Source organism: Haliotis rubra, unplaced genomic scaffold (assembly GCF_003918875.1).
Source record: "Haliotis rubra isolate DU_JTF1 unplaced genomic scaffold, ASM391887v1 Scf48, whole genome shotgun sequence".
NCBI lineage: Eukaryota > Metazoa > Mollusca > Gastropoda > Lepetellida > Haliotidae > Haliotis > Haliotis rubra.
This window is the reverse complement of record NW_025767168.1, coordinates 2656842-2676648: the sequence shown is the minus strand read 5'-3', so window position 1 is coordinate 2676648 and position 19807 is coordinate 2656842. Positions and strand designations below refer to the sequence as shown.

Sequence of the window (19807 nt, the reverse complement as noted above, 5' to 3'; positions counted from 1 at the left end):
TGCGCACTCGTTACCACATCTTTTCCCATGAATCCACGTTAAAATGGCGTTCTATATAGACCGGAAATAGAGCTTCGCCTTTATAATAATGTTGGACAGCTGATGAAGTTATTTATCTTGAGACATAATTATTCCATCTTCATCAATGGATAGTATGGAAGACAGTGGTTTTGACAGTGATCAGAAGTCGCAGAATGGACATTTTGATACAAAGGTGAGTGCAACCTCTCAACCATCATTCGTTTGGGAGGTTTCATCTGTCAGCTCATTGAGAAGTGCTCGCATTTACATGTTTTAGGCGTAGATGCAATTGTGTGTAACATATTGACAGTGTGACACTAACATATACATATATTTACGCCCACTCATTTCCTATCATGATGAACAGTATCTGGATTTAAACATTTTTTTCGTAATAGTATCTTACATGATTTGAGTCGCAAATTGAGACCACTGGAATCAGCTGGTATTCGTTTGGGTTCAAGTTTTCAACTGATCACATGTGTCCACTGTTTAAATGTTTTGCGTATCAATAGTGCCAAATATTGTGATTGATGAAGTGCATGGTAAGTTCTGTGAGGATCATTCATTGATAAGTCACTAACCGTTCACCATATGAAACCCTTATCACTGTCGGCACAGTAGATGTATTTACTATCTTAACATTCTGCAATCCGATTATCGGCTATGGGATGCCCATTTCCAATCACTGTCGGCACAGTAGATGTATTTGGTTTAAACATATTTTTATTTCGTCAAAGAAACCTGGATAGGCGAACAAGCCTAGTGGCTTATATAAACGCCGCTCCAGTACATTGTTCCATTAGCTGGATACATAATTGAAATAACTTACTGTATAAAGTAGTTTTCACATCGTATCCTTGAATATAAAAATACATCGTTGTTCTTAAGTTCAGACATAATAGTAGGTGCATTTACTATCTAAACATTCTGCAATCCAATTATCTAATAACAAACTAGTTTTCTCCTTAAGATTTTAGTTGCTGCCGTTTTCGCCATAAGATTTGTAGCCATTTTCGCCAAGTCGAGGTTCCGTTATGTCCAAATGGTGCCGTTTTTGCCAGGTGACGTTTTAGCCTAAACCCATGTAAGTTACACAGTTGTAAGCTGACTGTGCGTTGTTGCCAAACCACTCATTGACTGTAGCATGTGCAGTTTGTACATTGATGATGTTGATAATTCTACAGTGTCTCATGCATAATATCAGATTGATTGAGAGAAGTTTACGTTTTAGACCGAAAATGAAATGCACTTTACCATGATTATCTTTACTGATTGCTACATGACTACATGTGTTGTTGTCATTATTGTGTCTGTTCCCAGCAAATTACCCTTTCTTACAACAGAAGTGTTTGACTGTTTGGAAAGGGAGACGGTGATTTCGTAGACAAAACCAGTTCGTAGACGCGGTGAATTCGTAACCAAAACCGGTTCGTAGACGGTGATTTCGTAGACGTGTATAAATAATTGAATATATAGTATATATTAAGTTTGATTTTTACTTAGATGTTACTTAGAATGTTTATAACGAAGTTGTTATGCTTTGTTTTCAGTGATACGAAACTAAGGGCAGCTAAAGACTCAAGGAAATTGTGAATGAATATTTTCCCGTATGCTTTGTTTTCAGTGATACGAAACTAAGGGCAGCTGAGGACACAAGAAAATGTGATTGAAGAGTGAACGAATATTTTCCGTGATCTTGTCTAGAATTTCCGACAGTTTTCATTGTTGTGGGAGGATTAACAGGTTTCACTGAGTTGTTGTGAATGTTAATTAGGAAGTGGTGAGTTGTTTTGATTGCGAAAGTACTCTGTGTGGGAGATGTAAGTGTTTTCTTAAGAAGTGTTTTCTGCTACTTCTCTGCTGGTCTCGTGAGTTAAACGTTGAATGACGATACTTACCTAATACATATCTTTTAATTTTACACAACTGAATTTAATATTAGCGGCCTATGATTTGTCGGAATTTGTGACATGGACCACTGTGAAGCATATTTTATTATTTAAGGATATTTTCACCGCCGATCATACTTACCTGATATATTTTATTTATTTTACAAAATGCAAACACTTTTCGTCGATTTTCTTCATCATTGAGGATGAACTTTTCCCATTTTAATAACGTCTACGAATTCACCGCTCAATCCGTCTACAATATCCACCGGATTTCCACGTCTACGAACCGGTTTTGGTTACGAATTCACCTACAGCCTTTGGAAACATGTTTTGTTGAAGAGGCTACTTTCATAGTGTTAACGGATTGTATTACAGAGAGCAAAATTGTGATTTGTTTATGTCTCTTGGTGGGGGTCATTCCAAATTGGAACTTTAAGAACAAGTGATTAATGTGAACAGGAATAATTTTTTATGGATAGACAACTTCTCTATTGCAATGTATGCAACATTTTGGTGTAATGCTTGCATTGTTATATATCAAGTGAAGTATAATGGTATTAACATCTACACCGAAACGTTGCTTCCATTGCAATAAAGAAGTTGCCTATCCACAAAAAAATCGTTCCTGTTCATCATACAAGCTTCTAAATGCCACTCAAAGATGTCCATAAGTGCTTGATCTAGGGCAATAGAACCCTGGCTACTACCTTTTCACTGATTAATTTCAAACATGTTACTGCATTTAGAAGTGAAAAAGCATGTAAGGTGTTTATTTCTCAAACATTATAATCAGTATCTCTGTTGTAGATCCTTAGTGGCCACACTTAATCATTAATACCATTATAACTGTATATGATTATCAATTACTGAATTTTAAACAAGAACTTAAGAAACAAGCCATGCTAAGAACAGATTAACCAGTTAACAAGAAACTGAGTCCAAGCTCTAATGTACTGTTATAGCTGTTCACAAGTTTCAAGAATTACTGTAATTAAGTATTTGACAGGCACTAGATTACTTAATTACTTAATTACCTCTAAGATACCTTTGTCATCGGCCTTGAGTCATATTGTCTAAAATCTGTCATGTTTATTCAAGCTTAAGGCCAATTTAATTTATTTTGATTGTTGTTGTTATTCATTGCTGCAGGTTAAAAGACTAAAGCTATGATTCACAGTGTCCATGCAAGTCGGACAAAGTCCGCTCTATTCTATGCTTCATCAAGCTAATCTTTTCACACATGGTTAAACATGGTACAACAAGTTTACTTTCTTTCTACAGATATTCAGTGTAAACATATTTTATTCAAAATAAATAGAACAAGGATCGATAAACAGGCTGTAATGGCTTATTTGAATACCTCTCCATTACATTAATACATGAATACAACAAATATTAAATAATATGCAGCATGATAGGAAAGCAAGCAACCTGCATTTTGAACATCATTAATCATTTATCAAACCTATGCGAATTTATTATAAAAGTATGGGCAGATTTTAGTATAAAAGAATTTTTAAGTTTATTTTTGTTTGGATTTCCATTAAAGACAGAACTTAAATTATATCCCTGTACATAAATATACATGTGCTATCTGGTATTCAAGATGAGGCACTCAGTATTATTCATATCAACAACACTTCTATAGATGGAGTTTGATCATTGTCTCTTTGCTCAAACTGCCGTCATTTTTAAAAAGAGAAGGTTTAAGTTATGTACTATCATTAAACCTGTAGACAGTCTATCATGTGTCTACAGTCTGTCATAGTGCTGTCTGGGAAGAAGGTCAATAAAACAGTATTCTGAGGCAATTGGTGATGAAGTTAAAAGTATGACTAATTATTTCCAACTCAATAAATAACATGTGATTTAGATGTCACAACTAACTTTATGGCATCGTGGTCATAATGAACCTTCCAAGCTAAGTTTATGATAACCCTCTTGCCTTTACTACCATAGTCAGAGTAGGTGAATGGGCTGAAGTGCACTTTATTGCCATGCCTAAGGGCATATCAGGTTCATCAAACTGCTCTCCATAATTTCACATTGGACTTTAGATAGTTAAGACTTCATATTGTAGATGTTATGTCACAGTTTCATTCTCTCTGCAACTCTTTTGTTGTCTTTGTAAAGGCGATTGATTCCGGTTTATGGTAATTGTCTATATGCATGTTTGCAGACAGAGTCCACATTAACAAAAAGTGCCTCCTACAAGGCTTTGAAGAAAGCAGCAGAACTGCAGAAGAAAATAGGTAAGTTTACAGTTTTTCTTTATCAATATGATTATACGGTATGACAGGGCCTTATGGTCAATTAGCTCAGTGTTAATGAAGAAATGAGTCAAACTCTTAAAACAAAATTCAGAAATTTCAGATGTGCTTATATGAATCTGAATGAGAAGTGTTGTCAACTGTTAAACTGTGAGGTCAACACTAAAGCACAGAAAGGTGTCAAAGTTGTCAGTAATCTATGGGAATGAAATATATTGATATCTTGGAGAGCTAATTCTCTGATGGGTAATATTTCTAGTACACACTACAGTTTACCTATTAGGGGAATAAAAGGCAGATGTACCTCACAACTAGATAACCAGTCAAAACAAATGGAAAATGTCTTGTGCTCTTTTGTTCTGTAAGTAATGATGTCAACTATAAGGTGTACTGTGTAAGTAAGGTTTTACATCGCTTTTTAGCAATATTCCAGCAATATGACTATGGCATACACAAGAAATGGACTTCACATATTCTACCCATGTGGGGAATCGAACCCAGATTTTGTGGGTGACAAGCAAACACTTTAACCACGAGGCTACCCCTCTTTGAAAGTGTATGGAAACATCAAAGTGTGTTCGCTGTAATGTAACTGTGAAATATTCAGGTGGAACAGTCAGTCATACACACACCCCAGAACCGCCCTAGTTTACCCTTTTTAAAGTTATTATCTCCAGTGATAGCCCTACAGGATGCGATTGTTTGCACATCATCACAGCCAACAATGTGTTGGTTGTTACATCGTCAAGTGAGTGACAGACTGAGTCAGGTGGAATGTCACTTTTATCAGTATTCCAGTTATATCACCATGGTCACAGCAGGTCAGTGAAGCAAATCTTACAATTACATATTCATGGTATAAAACTAGTAAAAATATTATAGGATATCAGGGCTCCAGATAAGGGCTGTATCGGCGTATGCACGGATAAAAAATTTGCACGATACGGTAGGAAATAATTTAGAAAACATAGCAGCGCACCACGGCAATGGTGTACAGTCTTAGAATCATTTACAGACGTATTTATCTGAAAAACTATTGTTTTATTGTTCATTGACCTGTTTACACAAGACTAGCAATGTTGTGGTGCATATATGAAACGAAACACAAGATTACTGATACTCCATCAAATTCCATTCAGTACTCTAAATGTAGGCTTACGGTTTTCGAGTACTCCTATATTGAAAAAAATAAGGAGTACGTACTCCTGGTGTTCAAAAATTATCTGGAGCCCTGGGTATTATATTGAAATATATGTGGATATATTTTGCTCTAATCAGACCTGTACAATGTGTGAAGCCCATTTCTGGTGTCTCCTGCCGTGATATTGCTGGAATATTGCTAAAAGAGGTGTAAAACCTTACTCCCAAATCAGACCTCTGTATTTGATCATGCCAAATGTTTCAAATGTGCAAGTGATACTGATAGCTCCTAGCCTAAATTCTACATTTAAAATACATTTATTTTATGAGATTACCAGGGGACCAAAATGGGCCATCATCATCATACCTAATGTTTTATCTTGCTCATGGCTTATCAAGATGCTGGTTTGTCAAAATCTCTGTCATAAGCTGACTGACTGAGTTTGGTTTTACGCCGCTTTTAGCAATATTCCAGCAACATCACGGCGGGGAACACCAGAAATGGGCTTCACACATTGTACCCATGTGGGGATTCGAACCCGGGTCTTCGGCGTGATGAGCCAACGCTTTAACCACTAGGCTACCCCACCGCCCCCTCTGTCATAAGGGTCGGTGAGGTAGCATGGTGGTTACAGCATAAATTGTCATGCTAAAGGCATGGGTTTGAATCCCTTCATGGGACAATGTGTGAAGCTCATTTCTGATGTCCCTTGTCATGATACTGGTGAAATCCTGCTAAAATCAGCATAAAACAAAATCATTCACTGGTTCACTCTTACCTCTAGACTAACATCTAGTCTCTGAAATGAACATATTTTACAGAAGGAAAAAAAACACTTCATAAATAATAATCATAAAATGTGATGAAAAAGAGCCCTGAGATTTTCTTCATTTGCAGAAACTGAAACTGTGAAAATCTAGACTTGCCACATATTCTAGACTTGCATGGGATTTCTTGGATATATTTCTTACAGGGTCTGTATGACAGACTATCTTACATCAGGAGTTGAACAAGTTCAAAGTAGTAACTGTTAAGCAACATTTCATTTGCCCACGTTTTTTGTGATATGTTTTCATTAGAATTCTGTCGCATGATTACTTTATTTGATGACATAAGCATTCGGAAGGCATGAAATACTGTATGCTATACAGTGCTATTGGCACTGTTCTGTTTTTCTTTATAATATCTGCCTCCATCCATTCTGATCAGAACCGCCTCCGTGGTGTAGTGGCTAGACTTAGAGGTCTGCCTGGAGAGCGGAAGGTCGCAGGTTCGACCCCCGACCACGTCATACCAAAAGACGTTACAATATGGTACTTGTTGGTCCCTGCCTGGCGCTCGGCATTAATGGGTGCAACAAGGACTGGTCGGCTCGGAGTCAGCATAATGTGTCTGAGTGGGGTATGCTTCACTGCGGCATGGTATCTAAGTAGGCTAGCACTATAAAACCAGTTTAAGTCTGAGCTAGTACAAGCAGCCGCACATACATATACACACGCATGCACGTCGTCATATGAGCGAAATATTCTCAAGCACGACGTTAAACCCAATTTCACCTCACCTCACCTCACCATTCTGATCAGAATTTCAAACTTGAGCTTGTTCAAGAGTAGTTGTGGGATATGTGAGGGTCATTTACTGTCATGATATGGTGTGGTGTACTGAGCCATAGTCATTTCAGTTACAGGAACCTTGTATTTCAAGTCAAGAATTTGGTACAATGAATGTTATTGTGCACCCTCTGGAGCACAATGTATACATTTTTCTGCATCCAATGTGCACATTTGTGCATAGTCTTTATAGTGGACAGCCTTTTCTGTGTCAAGTAAAACTCGGGTCATGACAAGGAGTTGGTGATTTTCCTGCTTAATTTAGACACTGTTGAATATTATTACCAAATCATTTATATCTCAGTCAAGTAACGAAAACAAACAATTTGCACATACCATAAGATTGAGGTCAGTAATGACACACTGGCATGTCCAATGGCATCAATGAGGTCACAGCAGAATCAGTGTTTGATACTGTTAATTACACTCAACCCAGTCTAGAGATACTCCTCAAGGACTCTAGTCTGTCATACATTACAGACCTTGAAACAAATATATCCAAGAACGCCCATGCAAGTCAAGAATATGTGGCAAGTCTAGATTTCCATAGTTTCTAAAAATGAAGAAAGCCTCAGGACTCATTTTCATTATATATATATTTTTTTTAATGAACTGTTTTTACTGTAAACTATGTTCACTTCCGAGACTAGTTGTTAGTCTACAAGGGCGAGTGTAATGTAATGAAAGAATTACGTTCTGTGGCGTTATTTGGTGCTGATGTTGGTTATTTTAGTGTTGAACTAGATACCTGGTGCATATCAAACTGCAATAATACTGTTGTAAAGATTGGACTTGAATAATTCGATCATTGTCTATTCTAGGACGCACGATTCGCACTGATAATTTTCAAATCGTCCCTCATAAAAACAACATAGCACAAACTGTCGCACATCATAATTTTATCCCTACCTACCTTTGAAAAAACCATGCATAAAAGGTTTATATTAACTGGGAATATCTTTTGAAATTGATGTCAGCCACAGAGTTTGATTGGATCGATAACAACAGGAAAACACAACAGAGTAACCTCTCTTGGTTAAATCCATTATCGGCACTGTGGGGAAACGAAATTCCATTTCCTTCAGTTAGAAATAAATCAAACTATTCAATAAAATTATGATTTGATTAATTAATAAATTGAAAACCTTAGATTAAGAACTCTAAACATATTGCATATTGTATATCGCTTTTAAGACACAGTTTTAGTTTCATTTTCGAAATCAGTGTTGGGAATTGATTAAAATCTCATAATTGATGATTGGTTCATTACAACCCATCAATCATCAAAAATAATTGGTTAGAGTCATTTATCAAATTCTCTGATTATGTTTGTTAATGCACAAAACAAAGACAAAACATGTAGTTCTTTCAGTTTTTTGGGGGGCAAATTGCACAAAATTCATTTGCAAATTTCGCATCTTTACAGGATGACTGATATGTTAGGAACATAAATTACCTGGACTCTTTAAGATAAATTCAATCATGACTTGGAACGAGCTAGTAGTGCTTATGAAATGTAACAGACAAAACAAACCTTGTGAAAAATATTGTTAATGCAAACAAGTGTTCCAAAATTGTTTGTGTTCGATTATGTGAAAACATGATTGATTGCTTGGTCGTTTAGTCATTGCGACCAATCTTCGATTATTTCAATTAATCTGACCACCACTATTCGAAATCAAATAATATTATCACTTGAAGTAATGCAGACGACAAAGGCAGACAAAAATTTTATTTACAACAGTTTGTGGTAATTTGGTGTGAATAATGTTGCGCAAAAGAATGAAAATAACCAACTGTTTTGCACAAAATACCATTGAGAAAGCGACAGCCACATCTTCCCAGACTGATACGTCTGGTAAGACATGTGTAAATCAAAAGGCAAGCAAAACCCTGAGACCAACCCCAGTCCCTGACTCAGTTTGTGAACATGGTTTCTCAAGTCAGAATATAATAAAAACATATATAGAAACAAACTGAGTGAGAAGGCACCCAGAGAGTTGATGATAATAAGTATTGAGGGCCCACCTTCTTTCAATCTTTGATGCCAGCAAGGCTCTTGAGGAATTCAAAACCAAAAAGCAAAGGAGGATCTTTCAAAGATTTGTTTTCAATATGTAAGAATCTGAATCAGAAGTTCTGAACTTCACTTTGAGTGGACAGGATGCAGACCAATTTCAAATTATATGTAAGTGTTGAATAGAGTTTTAAAGATGTGAATTTCAAAGAATCTTGTTCAGTCTTTTGAATAAGTGGTTCATAATCATTTCAATCTTTACAGAAAAAGAACTCACCTTAATAAAACAAATTTCATATTGTTTGTTATTCTTTATTCACATGAAGTTGCAGGTACATTATTTTGAAAGACAGTAATACTGGTGGTATTACCCTCTCCTTTTTCCACCCCCACCCCCACCCCTCTCCTTTTTACGTGATAGGGGACAAATACCTCCCCGCTTTTAAGTTCTAGAATAGACACTGTTAGATCACTGATTATCTAATCAACATTGATTAATATTATAAACGTCTTGTACTTGTGATCTGAACTTGCTGTAAGGATATATATTTTGGCCAATCCATTTGCCACGTAAAACTACTTAGAAATTCTTCTTTCCGTTCAAAACTGTTTCAATGATGTTGCATCTCAATATCTGTTAGTTTGTACATGCGATTTGATATCATTTTTCAAAGCTGTCCCCCAGATGTAATTAGAGCATGTATCGTGTGTTTCAGAAAAGCAAAGGGAACTGGCCAAGAAAGCCCAGGCCCAAGCTGCTGCTATAGAACACCAGCCAAAAAGATCCTTCCTCCTTCCGAGGAGCAGGTGAGTGTCAGCATTCAAGTTTTTGAAATACGTCAAAATGTTTTAAGCCTAGACATGCTAACTGTGAATTTGACACTACACACTAGTGGTAGTTTGAATGATGGGTGAGTTTGGAGTGAGTGAGTTTAGTTTAACGCTGCACTCAACAATATTCCAGCTATATGGCAGCAGTCTGTAAATAATGGAGTCTGGACCAGACAGTCCAGTGATTAACAGCATGAACATTGATCTACGCAATTGGGATACAATGACATGTGTCAACCCAGTCAGCAAGCCTGACCACCCGGTCCCGTTAGTCGCCTCTTACGACAAGCATGGGTTAGGGACCGTTCATAATTTATGGCTAGGGGGTGATGATGATTTGGGCGTGGGGGGTGTTCCACCCATTTTGTTCTGGGGAGCTAGGGGAGGTCAGCAATTTTGTACATTACTATGTTTAAAATCATGCTTAGAAATTTTGGAAGGTCATTGATTTTGTACATGACGTGTGTAGGGGGTGGGGTTGTCCACTTACTTTGTACATACATTTTGGGAGGAGTCATTCACAAGCTCTTCCTCAAGAATCATCATCACACACCCAATATTCACCCATTCAAATATTCTGGATGGATCCAATGTGGAATGCTGGAATGTTTTATTGTGAGAGTTAAGCCAATGGATTAAAAATATTTACCATCGTGGGGATCGGCTTATGTACGAAACATACCATTTTGACACTGATTTTAAGGGTCAAGTTTGGAGGTCGGCTTATCTATGGGGTCGGCTTATCTACGGTAATATACGGTACTATATTTATGGCATGTCATACCCTTATGTTATATATTGTGAATTGCTGTTCACCATTGCAGTCTGTGGAATGTCTGGTCCTGGCTATCAATTTACAGGTGAAACCATGCTGAGTGCAGCAAAGAAGCAAAGACCAGAACAGGTTGTTCCTATGTGTATGATTTGATGCAGTTTGTATTGAAATGTTGTTTGTTTGATGCAGGGTGACAGTACCAGAGATGAAACCTCTCAATCCAGATCAGCAGCCTCTAGTTACTATAGTAACAGACAGGTGAGTACCATGTTGAAGACTTGTGTGGGAACAATGACTATCATTATCAAGTTAATAATTTCCATGAAATTGGTAACGCTATAGTATTTCTGTCATGTACCTGTGTGGCATTGTAGTATGTGTTTTGTGCATTCAGACAAGGTTTGTCGGATGTTGACTTGATGATTTATTGGTCTTGTTTGTGTCTTACGATATATATCAAACTATCGAACAATAGTTCAAGTTCAGCAACTTCAGTTTTCCTTACTCAGTTGAGAAGACAACGAAATAGTCACTTCATGATGGTAGATGTTGGAAAGTCCTGTCACAGAATGATTTTCTTGTTTCAGTGAGGATGATGAGTTTGATCTTCCACAGACAAGTCGTACTGCTCAGAAGGAAATTACTGCCCAATTAATTAAAGACGGTTACAACCTTGACCTTGAACCTGATGACGAAGACCTTGATTTGATACCACCACGCCCTCTTAACGAGAGATGTACATGCTGTCAGCTTCATCAACAACCGGGCTGTGTCATTCAGTGACGACACTGTCATACAGTAGCATGGATATAGCACATGACTACATAGCTTTAAGCTGTGTCAGACGATGGCCCAGCGGTAACTATGATGATCTGCCTTAGCATGAGAACAGCTAAGCTGTTGGACCCAATCATACTGTTGTTGCTGTCAGCCAGAAGATGATGTTGATTCTTGCCCAGCTTTTTGCTGTTGACAGAGCTTCGTTTACAGCTTAGTATTTCTGTGTCGGCGTGGAGACTGTCTACCCAGCATCGGCCGTGTCGTATGTCAAGCGGCTTAAGCTCTTTCAGCTGTGTCCACCAGCTTATGCTGTGTTTTTCATCTGCCCATGGAAATCGTCATTAATGATTCAGCCATGAACAGCTGTAACTGTAGCCGTAGTGAAGCTGTATAAATTATTTGGCTGTGTGCACCCAGCTATACCTGTCATTTATTCAGCTGTGTCAATGGTTAAACCTGTGTCAATCATTTAGCTGTGTGCACCTATGTATATGTGTCAGCTGTCTCTGATTCAGCTGCGTCAGTGATTCAGCTGCATCAGTGATTCAGGCTGTGTAATGTGTGAAGCCCATTTCTGGTGTCCTCCTCTGTGATATTGCTGGAATATTACTAAAAGCAGCGTAAAACTAAAGTCACTCACTCACTCATTCAAGCTGTGTAAATGATTCAGCTGTGTGCACCTATATATATCTGTCATCTGTCAGTGATTCAACTGTGTCAGTTGTTCAAGCTGTGCAGATAACATATAGATGTGTGCACCCATCTCTACCTGTCATCTATTTATAAGATTCAGCTATGTTTAGCCAGTAATGATTGAGTGATTTGTCAGCTGAGTCACTGATGTGTGTGGTTGATTAATATCGAGCTGCAGATGTACAAATGGTCATCTAGCTCCCAGCTGTACAATCTTCTCTGCTAAAATACATGGCCGGTTGCCCAAAGTGATCTTAGCGCTAAGACAATCATATCTCCCATACCATCACTACTATCATAGAGCTAAGATCACTTTGTCAAACCAGACCCAACATTGTACACTGTATTTTGTGTGGGATCAACTCAGAAACATTGGCACCAAGTGTTGTCAAATCTACATCCACACTCACAATACTGTACATATAACCAGAATGTATGCATTGGGCAATCTTTAGGTAATTCCTTGCACATGGTGTCAATAAATTTCAACTCCTTTCACTCATCTGTTATTTTAGGAGACATATTTTTTTCTGAACCACATAATTTTTCCTTATCCTGACTCATGCTCTTTTTGCTTGTCTCCTTCCTCTTGCGAACATAGTGGAACACTTGTATCTCCCTAATTGAAGTTCCCTTCAATGTAAAATCACTAATTAGTACACCACGAGTTACCTCCCTTCCACAAGCGCGGGAACGAGGGCGCCACCTCTACCCATGTGCCTCACTCTCTCCTTCTTCGCCCAGTGAGCTGGACGTGAGAGCGCCTGTGTCTCCCGACACACTATATCCTTTGATTATGTTTAGTTAGTTACCTCGTATAGAGATCTATAGAGGTTTAGCTAGTATCTTTCAACAATTATATATTGATATTTAGTCGGTGTTTCTACTGTTTATGCACGGGGCCCGTGCTGTTGCAGTGGATTACGTTGATAAAATTCTGTACTGTTGCACATTACGTTTTTATTCTGCTGCTGATCCGCATTTAATATGCCCTAGCTGTACTCGCGCCATGTTTCATGTGATTCACGTTGCAGTTGCGATACTAATTTATCCAATTCTACCTTTAATAAATAATTACTTTTGCGTTTGAGACGCGCAGCAGATAGGTCATTATGCAGAGTCTAGCATGACTGATACACCTGAACCCCTCGCCAGTCTACTGCTGTTGGTGACCCCCTCCCGTCTGGTTTTCCGCTAGAATGGTGGAAGTGGGGCGTAGTCCGCCGCCTCCAAGAAGCGTCCTGCTTCCCCAGACATCCCTTCGTCGCACTGAGGGTATTCAGCGAAGTCTACTAGAACTTTCTCAGCCGAGATTGTTCTCATCGCAGATTGGGCCTGTATGATGATCAGCCGATCATCATTCCTGATGTACATCAAAGAATGACTGATGTCGGCAACAGTGATGTCAGCGCAGATCAACATTCGATGATCTTCCTGAGGGTCCCGTCGCTACCAACACTCCAGCGCGAGACTTAGCACCCCAGGGCAGCGTCGACCTCTGAGGGGAATTCAGCGAAGTCTACTAGGACTTTCTCAGCGAGATTGTTCCAGCCGCTGAACTTGGCCTCTACGATGATCAGCCGATCATCATCCCGACGTATGAGACAAGTAGCGACCCGGTGACAGCTACAATGACATCAGCAGAGATCGTCATGCAGCCTGATGTCTCTACACTGATGTCAGACGACTTACCTGAGGGCCCCACCACTAACAGCGCAGAGATGGCACCGACTACTTCGTCGCAGACCATCCCAGACGAGCTACTACGGCAAATCATGGTCGTGATGGAGGGTCACTACAAACTGGAGAAGCAGCCAGCCCAGAGTACGAGCCTTCGCGAAGGCTCCAACAGAACAACACTCTAGAGGCACCTCCAGTCAACGTAGCAGCCAAGACGATGCAGCCTTCGCGAAGGAAGTCGCAGACCACCTTGACGAAGGACCCAGATGTACAGCCTTCGCGAAGGCCTTCGCGAAGGCGGGATAGATCATCACATTCCTCGGCTTCATCCTTAGATGCAGACTCAGCCACCAGACCTCACGGAAGCCTTCGCGAAGCTCAAATCGCCGTTCCCCAGCACCGAACGCAGAGGAAGCTTCGCGAAGGCGTTCGCGAAGGCGTTCGTGAAGGCGTTCGCGAAGGCATTCGCGAAGGCACTCGGGAAGGACACCCGAATATAGATCGTCATTTAACAGAGTCAAGGGACTACTCAAGAGCTTCGCGAAGCTGTCAATAGTCTCCGATCTCCTCGTACATCACCACATCGATCGCCTCACAGGTTACCACACAAGTCTGCACACAAGTCTACATCACCTTCCTAGAGTGGCAGTACGACGCAGACATACCTGATGAAGGAAGACGACGCAGATGCTATCACCCTACCTCCGATCGACCCGATTGCTGCGGTAGCACAGAATCTAGACATAGCATCCCATAAAGCCACAAAAGTTCAGACACCATAATTGCCGAACTTTCACGCCTAGAAGTTTTCCACGCACAACATGGACCCCTTCTTCAATGCTTAAGACATCGATGAAAACTACAAGTTGATCATCGATATCAACAATAAGAACTACAATCGTAAATTGGTTCAGTTGAATCCATGACGAGACGTATGTTCGTTGGCCTAAATAGATCTAGAACGATCATTGAGACACTTATCGCCAGATTTCGTAACACGACTTCTGAAAATGATAAGATGATCCACTCGGCCCTACTTATGCAGAACCAGCAAGTCCCAGGCCGCCTCCGCGAAGGAGCTAGAGCCTCACCAGCTACAAGGGACGTCGCGGAGGAGTAGCGCTTCGCCGACCCCACATCCTGTTAAACACAGAGGCCATTCGCGAAGCAAGCGCTCTTATATATATATATATATATATTCTAATCGGACTTTGACTCGATACCTTCGCGAAGGTCGCGAAGGCTAAGTAACTCAAGTCTACTTCACCAGTAGATCTAGAAGGGATACTTCGAGGCTTCGTGCAGTCTCCGGCGTTCACCGAGGAAGTCTCCTCCAAGGTCTCCATATACTAGCCACTCGTCATATATAGCTACTCCTCAGTCCGTTCAAGACATCGCATAAGTTGTCTATCAACTGTATGCCAGATGCCGTCTATAAGCCTACGCGAAGACAATTGCACAGGCTATTTACAACACAGAACGTCGCTGTATTAATTTGTCAACGACGTTTCATAGATCTTCACAGAAATCAACTATTCCGTATAAATTGCTAGTATATGCAATCCCGGACGACGATACGATTATCTACATGCGTGACCATTACGCATATCTGCAGACAATTCAATATCGAAATTGAACAGCAGCCTTGTTACAGCGAGTATAACTCATAATCGTCAACATTTCTGAGAAGAAATATGTACAACAAATTCAGCTTTAATTCTACAATTATGACGATACATTCATGTATACAGTCTACAAGCTGACAACTTACAAGTTATTGTACCTTTATATATAAAGAAGTCGGAATTATATTCAAAACTGAAGCACTTTCACGACAGCCAGGAAAATAACCTACCCAGCATTAATATTACAGAGCGAGGTATTTTGCGCCGAAGCTTTCGCGCGTTTACCATTAATCCTCGAAACACGTGGTCACTCGGGTAACTTCGGGAAGTTACGATGAAGACCGACGATTGTTCTAATATCAACGACGGCACTATATTATACAAGGTTCCTTTTCCTGCTACACCGGTGACATCACAGCGCGGGTACTCTACAGAATCAAAATGCCTTATTCTGATTGGACCCCGATGAACAACGCCCTACACAGAGGTCGAGCATAGTTCACAGTTCAAGACATAGGTTGCAAGTGACAACTTTATATCAATGAACGAGCAAGCCTCCTTACAGCCCAGTTAACCTGAACCTTCAGGATTAGGCTGCTTTCTTCAGGTTAGAGACCTCCCCTGTCAAGTTTAGACAAGGGCACAGCAGTCAGGCGATTTTACATAAAGTTCATCGAGGACACAAACTCCCGGTTGTGCACATACATCGTCAAGGACATCGCAACGATTTACCTAGACGACGTGATACAAGTGGATCGAAATCCACAGCGTTTCAGACTACACCTGAATTTCATCATCAAGCTACTAACACAACTAGATGGTTAGTAAACCTACTAAGTTTCTGTTTGGAGAATAAACGGAAGTTTCACGTACCAACTTGGGGATATGAATATAGTGCTACAACACCTCACAAGTGAGGTTTATGAACATGCCTGGATGACATACTTGGACTCCATGATACGATGATGCTATCACGCTGGCCAGCAAGAGCACTGTAAATTTATCTCCACCAAACCAAACAGGGAAGAAAAATACAACAGATTTTTTTTCCTCTATCATCAACTTACGCAGAGTGTAGTCTCACGTACTATATCTCCGTTTGGATCAGAACTGTCATACTACGTGCATACAAGACAGATGGACCTAATCCGACCCTCCATGAGCTTTAATACTCTTGATATTAGAGCGCTAACTTCTACAATTTCATCTACACAAATGTTATTTGAAATAATGAAGGGTTTATTACTGTAGATCCGATATGGTGGTTGCCAACCATTATCTGAGAGATATCACCACCGAGGACATCTCAGGTATCCACCAATTTGATCCCATGGTCCTTGCACAACAGTTGACAGTTCCTCGGAGAAGATAAGTCAATCTTACAGATTTTTACTTATCTTATAACAGTACTAAATAGCTTCATGCTATATATAATTTGCTTAAGCTCGTTTTTTATCATCACAGTGGTTACATGATAAATGCATTAGCTAACAAACTCTACAGAGTTTTTTTTTGGCTATTATATACGTAGCTTAAGTCAAGTATATTTTAAGCATAGTACTATACTCATATTGTAAAAATACATTAGCTAACAAACTCTACGGAGTTTTGCTATTATATAGGTAGCTTAAGCTCATTCATATCTTAAGCTCAGTACTATGTTTATATCATATAACTATATTAGCTAACAAATTCTAAAGAGCTTTTGCTATTTGGCTTAAGTTTCATCATATCTTAAGCAATATGGTTACATTATAACATGTATTAGCTAACAAACTCTATGGAGTTTTTTGCTATTATATATGTAACTTAAGCTTATTCATATCTTAAGCGCAGTACTATGTTTATAGCATATAGGTATATTAGCTATCAAAACTCTAAAAGAGTTTTTTGCTATTATATATTGGGCTTAAGTTTTCATCATATTTTAAGCTTTATGGTTACATTATATCATGTATTAGCTAACAAACTCTACGGAGTTTTTGCTATACATATGTAGCTTAAGGTTTCTTCATATCTTAAGCTCAATACTATGTTGATACCATATAAGTATATTAGCTATTAAAACTCTAAAAGGTTTTTTGCTATTATATATTTAGCTTAAGGTTTACTTCATATCTTAAGCTCAATACTAGGTCTAAATCAACATAATAAAATGTATTAGCTATCAAACTCTACGGAGTTTTACTATTATATATATATAGCTTAAGTTTAATCATATCTTAAGCTCAGTACTATGTTTATAACATAAAAGTATATTAGTTAATAAACTCTAAGGAGTTTTTGCTATATACATTTAGCTTAAGTCTAATCATATCTTAAGCTTAGTACTATGGTTACATTATAAATCTATTAGCTAATAAGCTCTACAGAGTTTTTGGCTATTGTATATGTAGCTTAAGTTAATTATATCTTAAGCACAGTACTATACTCATATTGTAAAATATATTAGCTAACAAACTTTACTAAGTTTGGCTATTATATATGTAGCTTAAGTTAATTATATCTTAAGCACAGTACTATACTCATATTGTAAAATATATTAGCTAACAAACTATACTAAGTTTGGCTATTATATATGTAGCTTAAGTTAATTATATCTTAAGCACAGTATTATACTCATATTGTAAAAATATATTAGCTAACAAACTCTACTAAGTTTGGCTATTATATATGTAGCTTAAGATAATTATATCTTAAGCACAATACTATACTCATATTGTAAAAATGTATTAGCTAACAAACTCTACAAAGTTTGCTGTTATATATATAGCTAAGCTTATTCATATCTTAAGCTCAGCACTGTCTATATCATATAAATATTTTAACTAACAAACCCTAAAGAGGGTTTGTTATTATATAATTAGCTTAAAATTAATCATATTTTAAGCTTAGTGCTATGTTTATATCTTAAAGTATTTTTTAGCTAACAAACTCTAAGGAGTTTATACTAGCATATTAACAAGCTTAAGTCTATTAGTCTTAAGCATTGTATTAATATTATATATACTTATCATAATAAGTACATTGTAATAACCTCTATATGGCAGCTGATAAGCTGGCAGCAGAATTCATCAGTTCAATGCCTTTATGAAGTTCCCATAGGGTTATTACAATCATCACAGTTCAAATCACTAATTATTAAAATCCAAAGTATTATATATTCCCACCTCCGGCTCTGTTGGATTCTACAAGCAAAAAGAGCATGAGTCAGGATAAGGAAAAATATGTAATTTTTTGAGTAAAATTGATATTTTATACTTATCCTGACTCATGAATCAACCCTCCCATCCTCCCAAATAACACTTTGGATTTCCTGTAAATTCAAATGTTGGGCTCAGTATATGAGGGAGAGTGAGGCACATGGGTAGAGGTGAAGCCCTGGTTCAGCAGCTTGTGGAAGGGAGGTAACTTCGTGGTGTACTAATTAGTGATTTTACATTGAAGGGAACTTCAATTAGGGAGATACAAGTGTTCCACTATGTTAGCAAGAGGAAGGAGACAAGCAAAAGAGCATGAGTCAGGATAAGTATAAAATATCAATTTTACTCAAAAATTAAATCTTGATGAGATTGCAAGGACAGAAGGGGTGTGGTAGATTGTGCTTATCATGGTTAATCCACCAAACATTTTTTCCTGCAGAAGTTCTCATGCATGACAAAGGTATGTAGTCCATGCATGGGTACAAATTGTAAACAGATACATCTTCATCCTGATCATTGTTCAATGTTGCTTACCAGCATCAGGTCTTTCAACTGTTTTCTCCTGTGTTACAATTCATTTAAGTTCAGGGCATCACACAAATGTGTTGTCAAGTCATGGAATCATGAGTTCATGTTACTTAATGGCATGAAGAAAAGTTTGAAATAACATTTTCTGATTTTATGTACAAGAATACAGACCACTGAAACATTAGTTGGCCATTTTGGCTTAAAATTATTTGATTCCTGTCCCTTTGATAATGGAATGTAATATTGTGGTACCTCATAGTACCATGTTTGCCTGGTTACAGCTCTTCACCTCTGTTGTTGGACATGTCACTTGTAAATGCTTGAATCTCAAAGGTACGGGATCATGCTGCTTCTGAAGGAAATTCCCTTTTAGTGAACCAAGGTATTAAACAACAGCTGAACACATGTTTATTAATTCTGCTTTTTGGAAACATGTTCATCATAATACAAGTCTCTGCTGGTCATGGAATAGCTTTAGCTGCCACACAAGCTTATCTAATCAAGCACAAATGTCTGTCCTTTATGATGGATATATTTTACAACCTTCCAGGCCAGATTTTTAACTTGTTAATTGAGATGGACACTTTATGCATTGCAAATGTTAGCTATTTATTCAATCAGACTCTCTGATCTGATGATTGACCATGCTACTGTTGCAATGTTGGGACCTTCTACTAGGGTTTGTTAGTCTCAGTATAGTGGTGTAATGTAATGGATAGTTTATTTAGACTGGGACCT

At 38.3% G+C, this 19807-nt stretch overlaps 1 protein-coding gene and 1 long non-coding RNA gene across 2 annotated transcripts; one reads left to right on the top strand and one right to left on the bottom strand.

Annotated features, from left to right (window-relative positions):
* The first annotated feature begins 39 nt into the window (after positions 1 to 39).
* LOC124291014 (protein FAM219A-like) lies at positions 40 to 11773 on the top strand. Its single transcript, XM_046727917.1, has 5 exons — positions 40 to 214; positions 4096 to 4168; positions 9671 to 9761; positions 10750 to 10818; positions 11148 to 11773. The coding sequence occupies exons 1-5, from the start codon at positions 146 to 148 to the stop codon at positions 11341 to 11343; spliced, it is 498 nt and encodes a 165-aa protein (XP_046583873.1). The 5' UTR covers positions 40 to 145; the 3' UTR covers positions 11344 to 11773.
* LOC124291015 lies at positions 7225 to 18982 on the bottom strand. Its single transcript, XR_006902119.1, has 3 exons — positions 18888 to 18982; positions 13791 to 13793; positions 7225 to 7236 (listed from the first exon to the last, which is right to left on the bottom strand). It is a non-coding gene; the product is annotated as an uncharacterized LOC124291015 (long non-coding RNA).
* Positions 18983 to 19807: the final 825 nt, after the last annotated feature.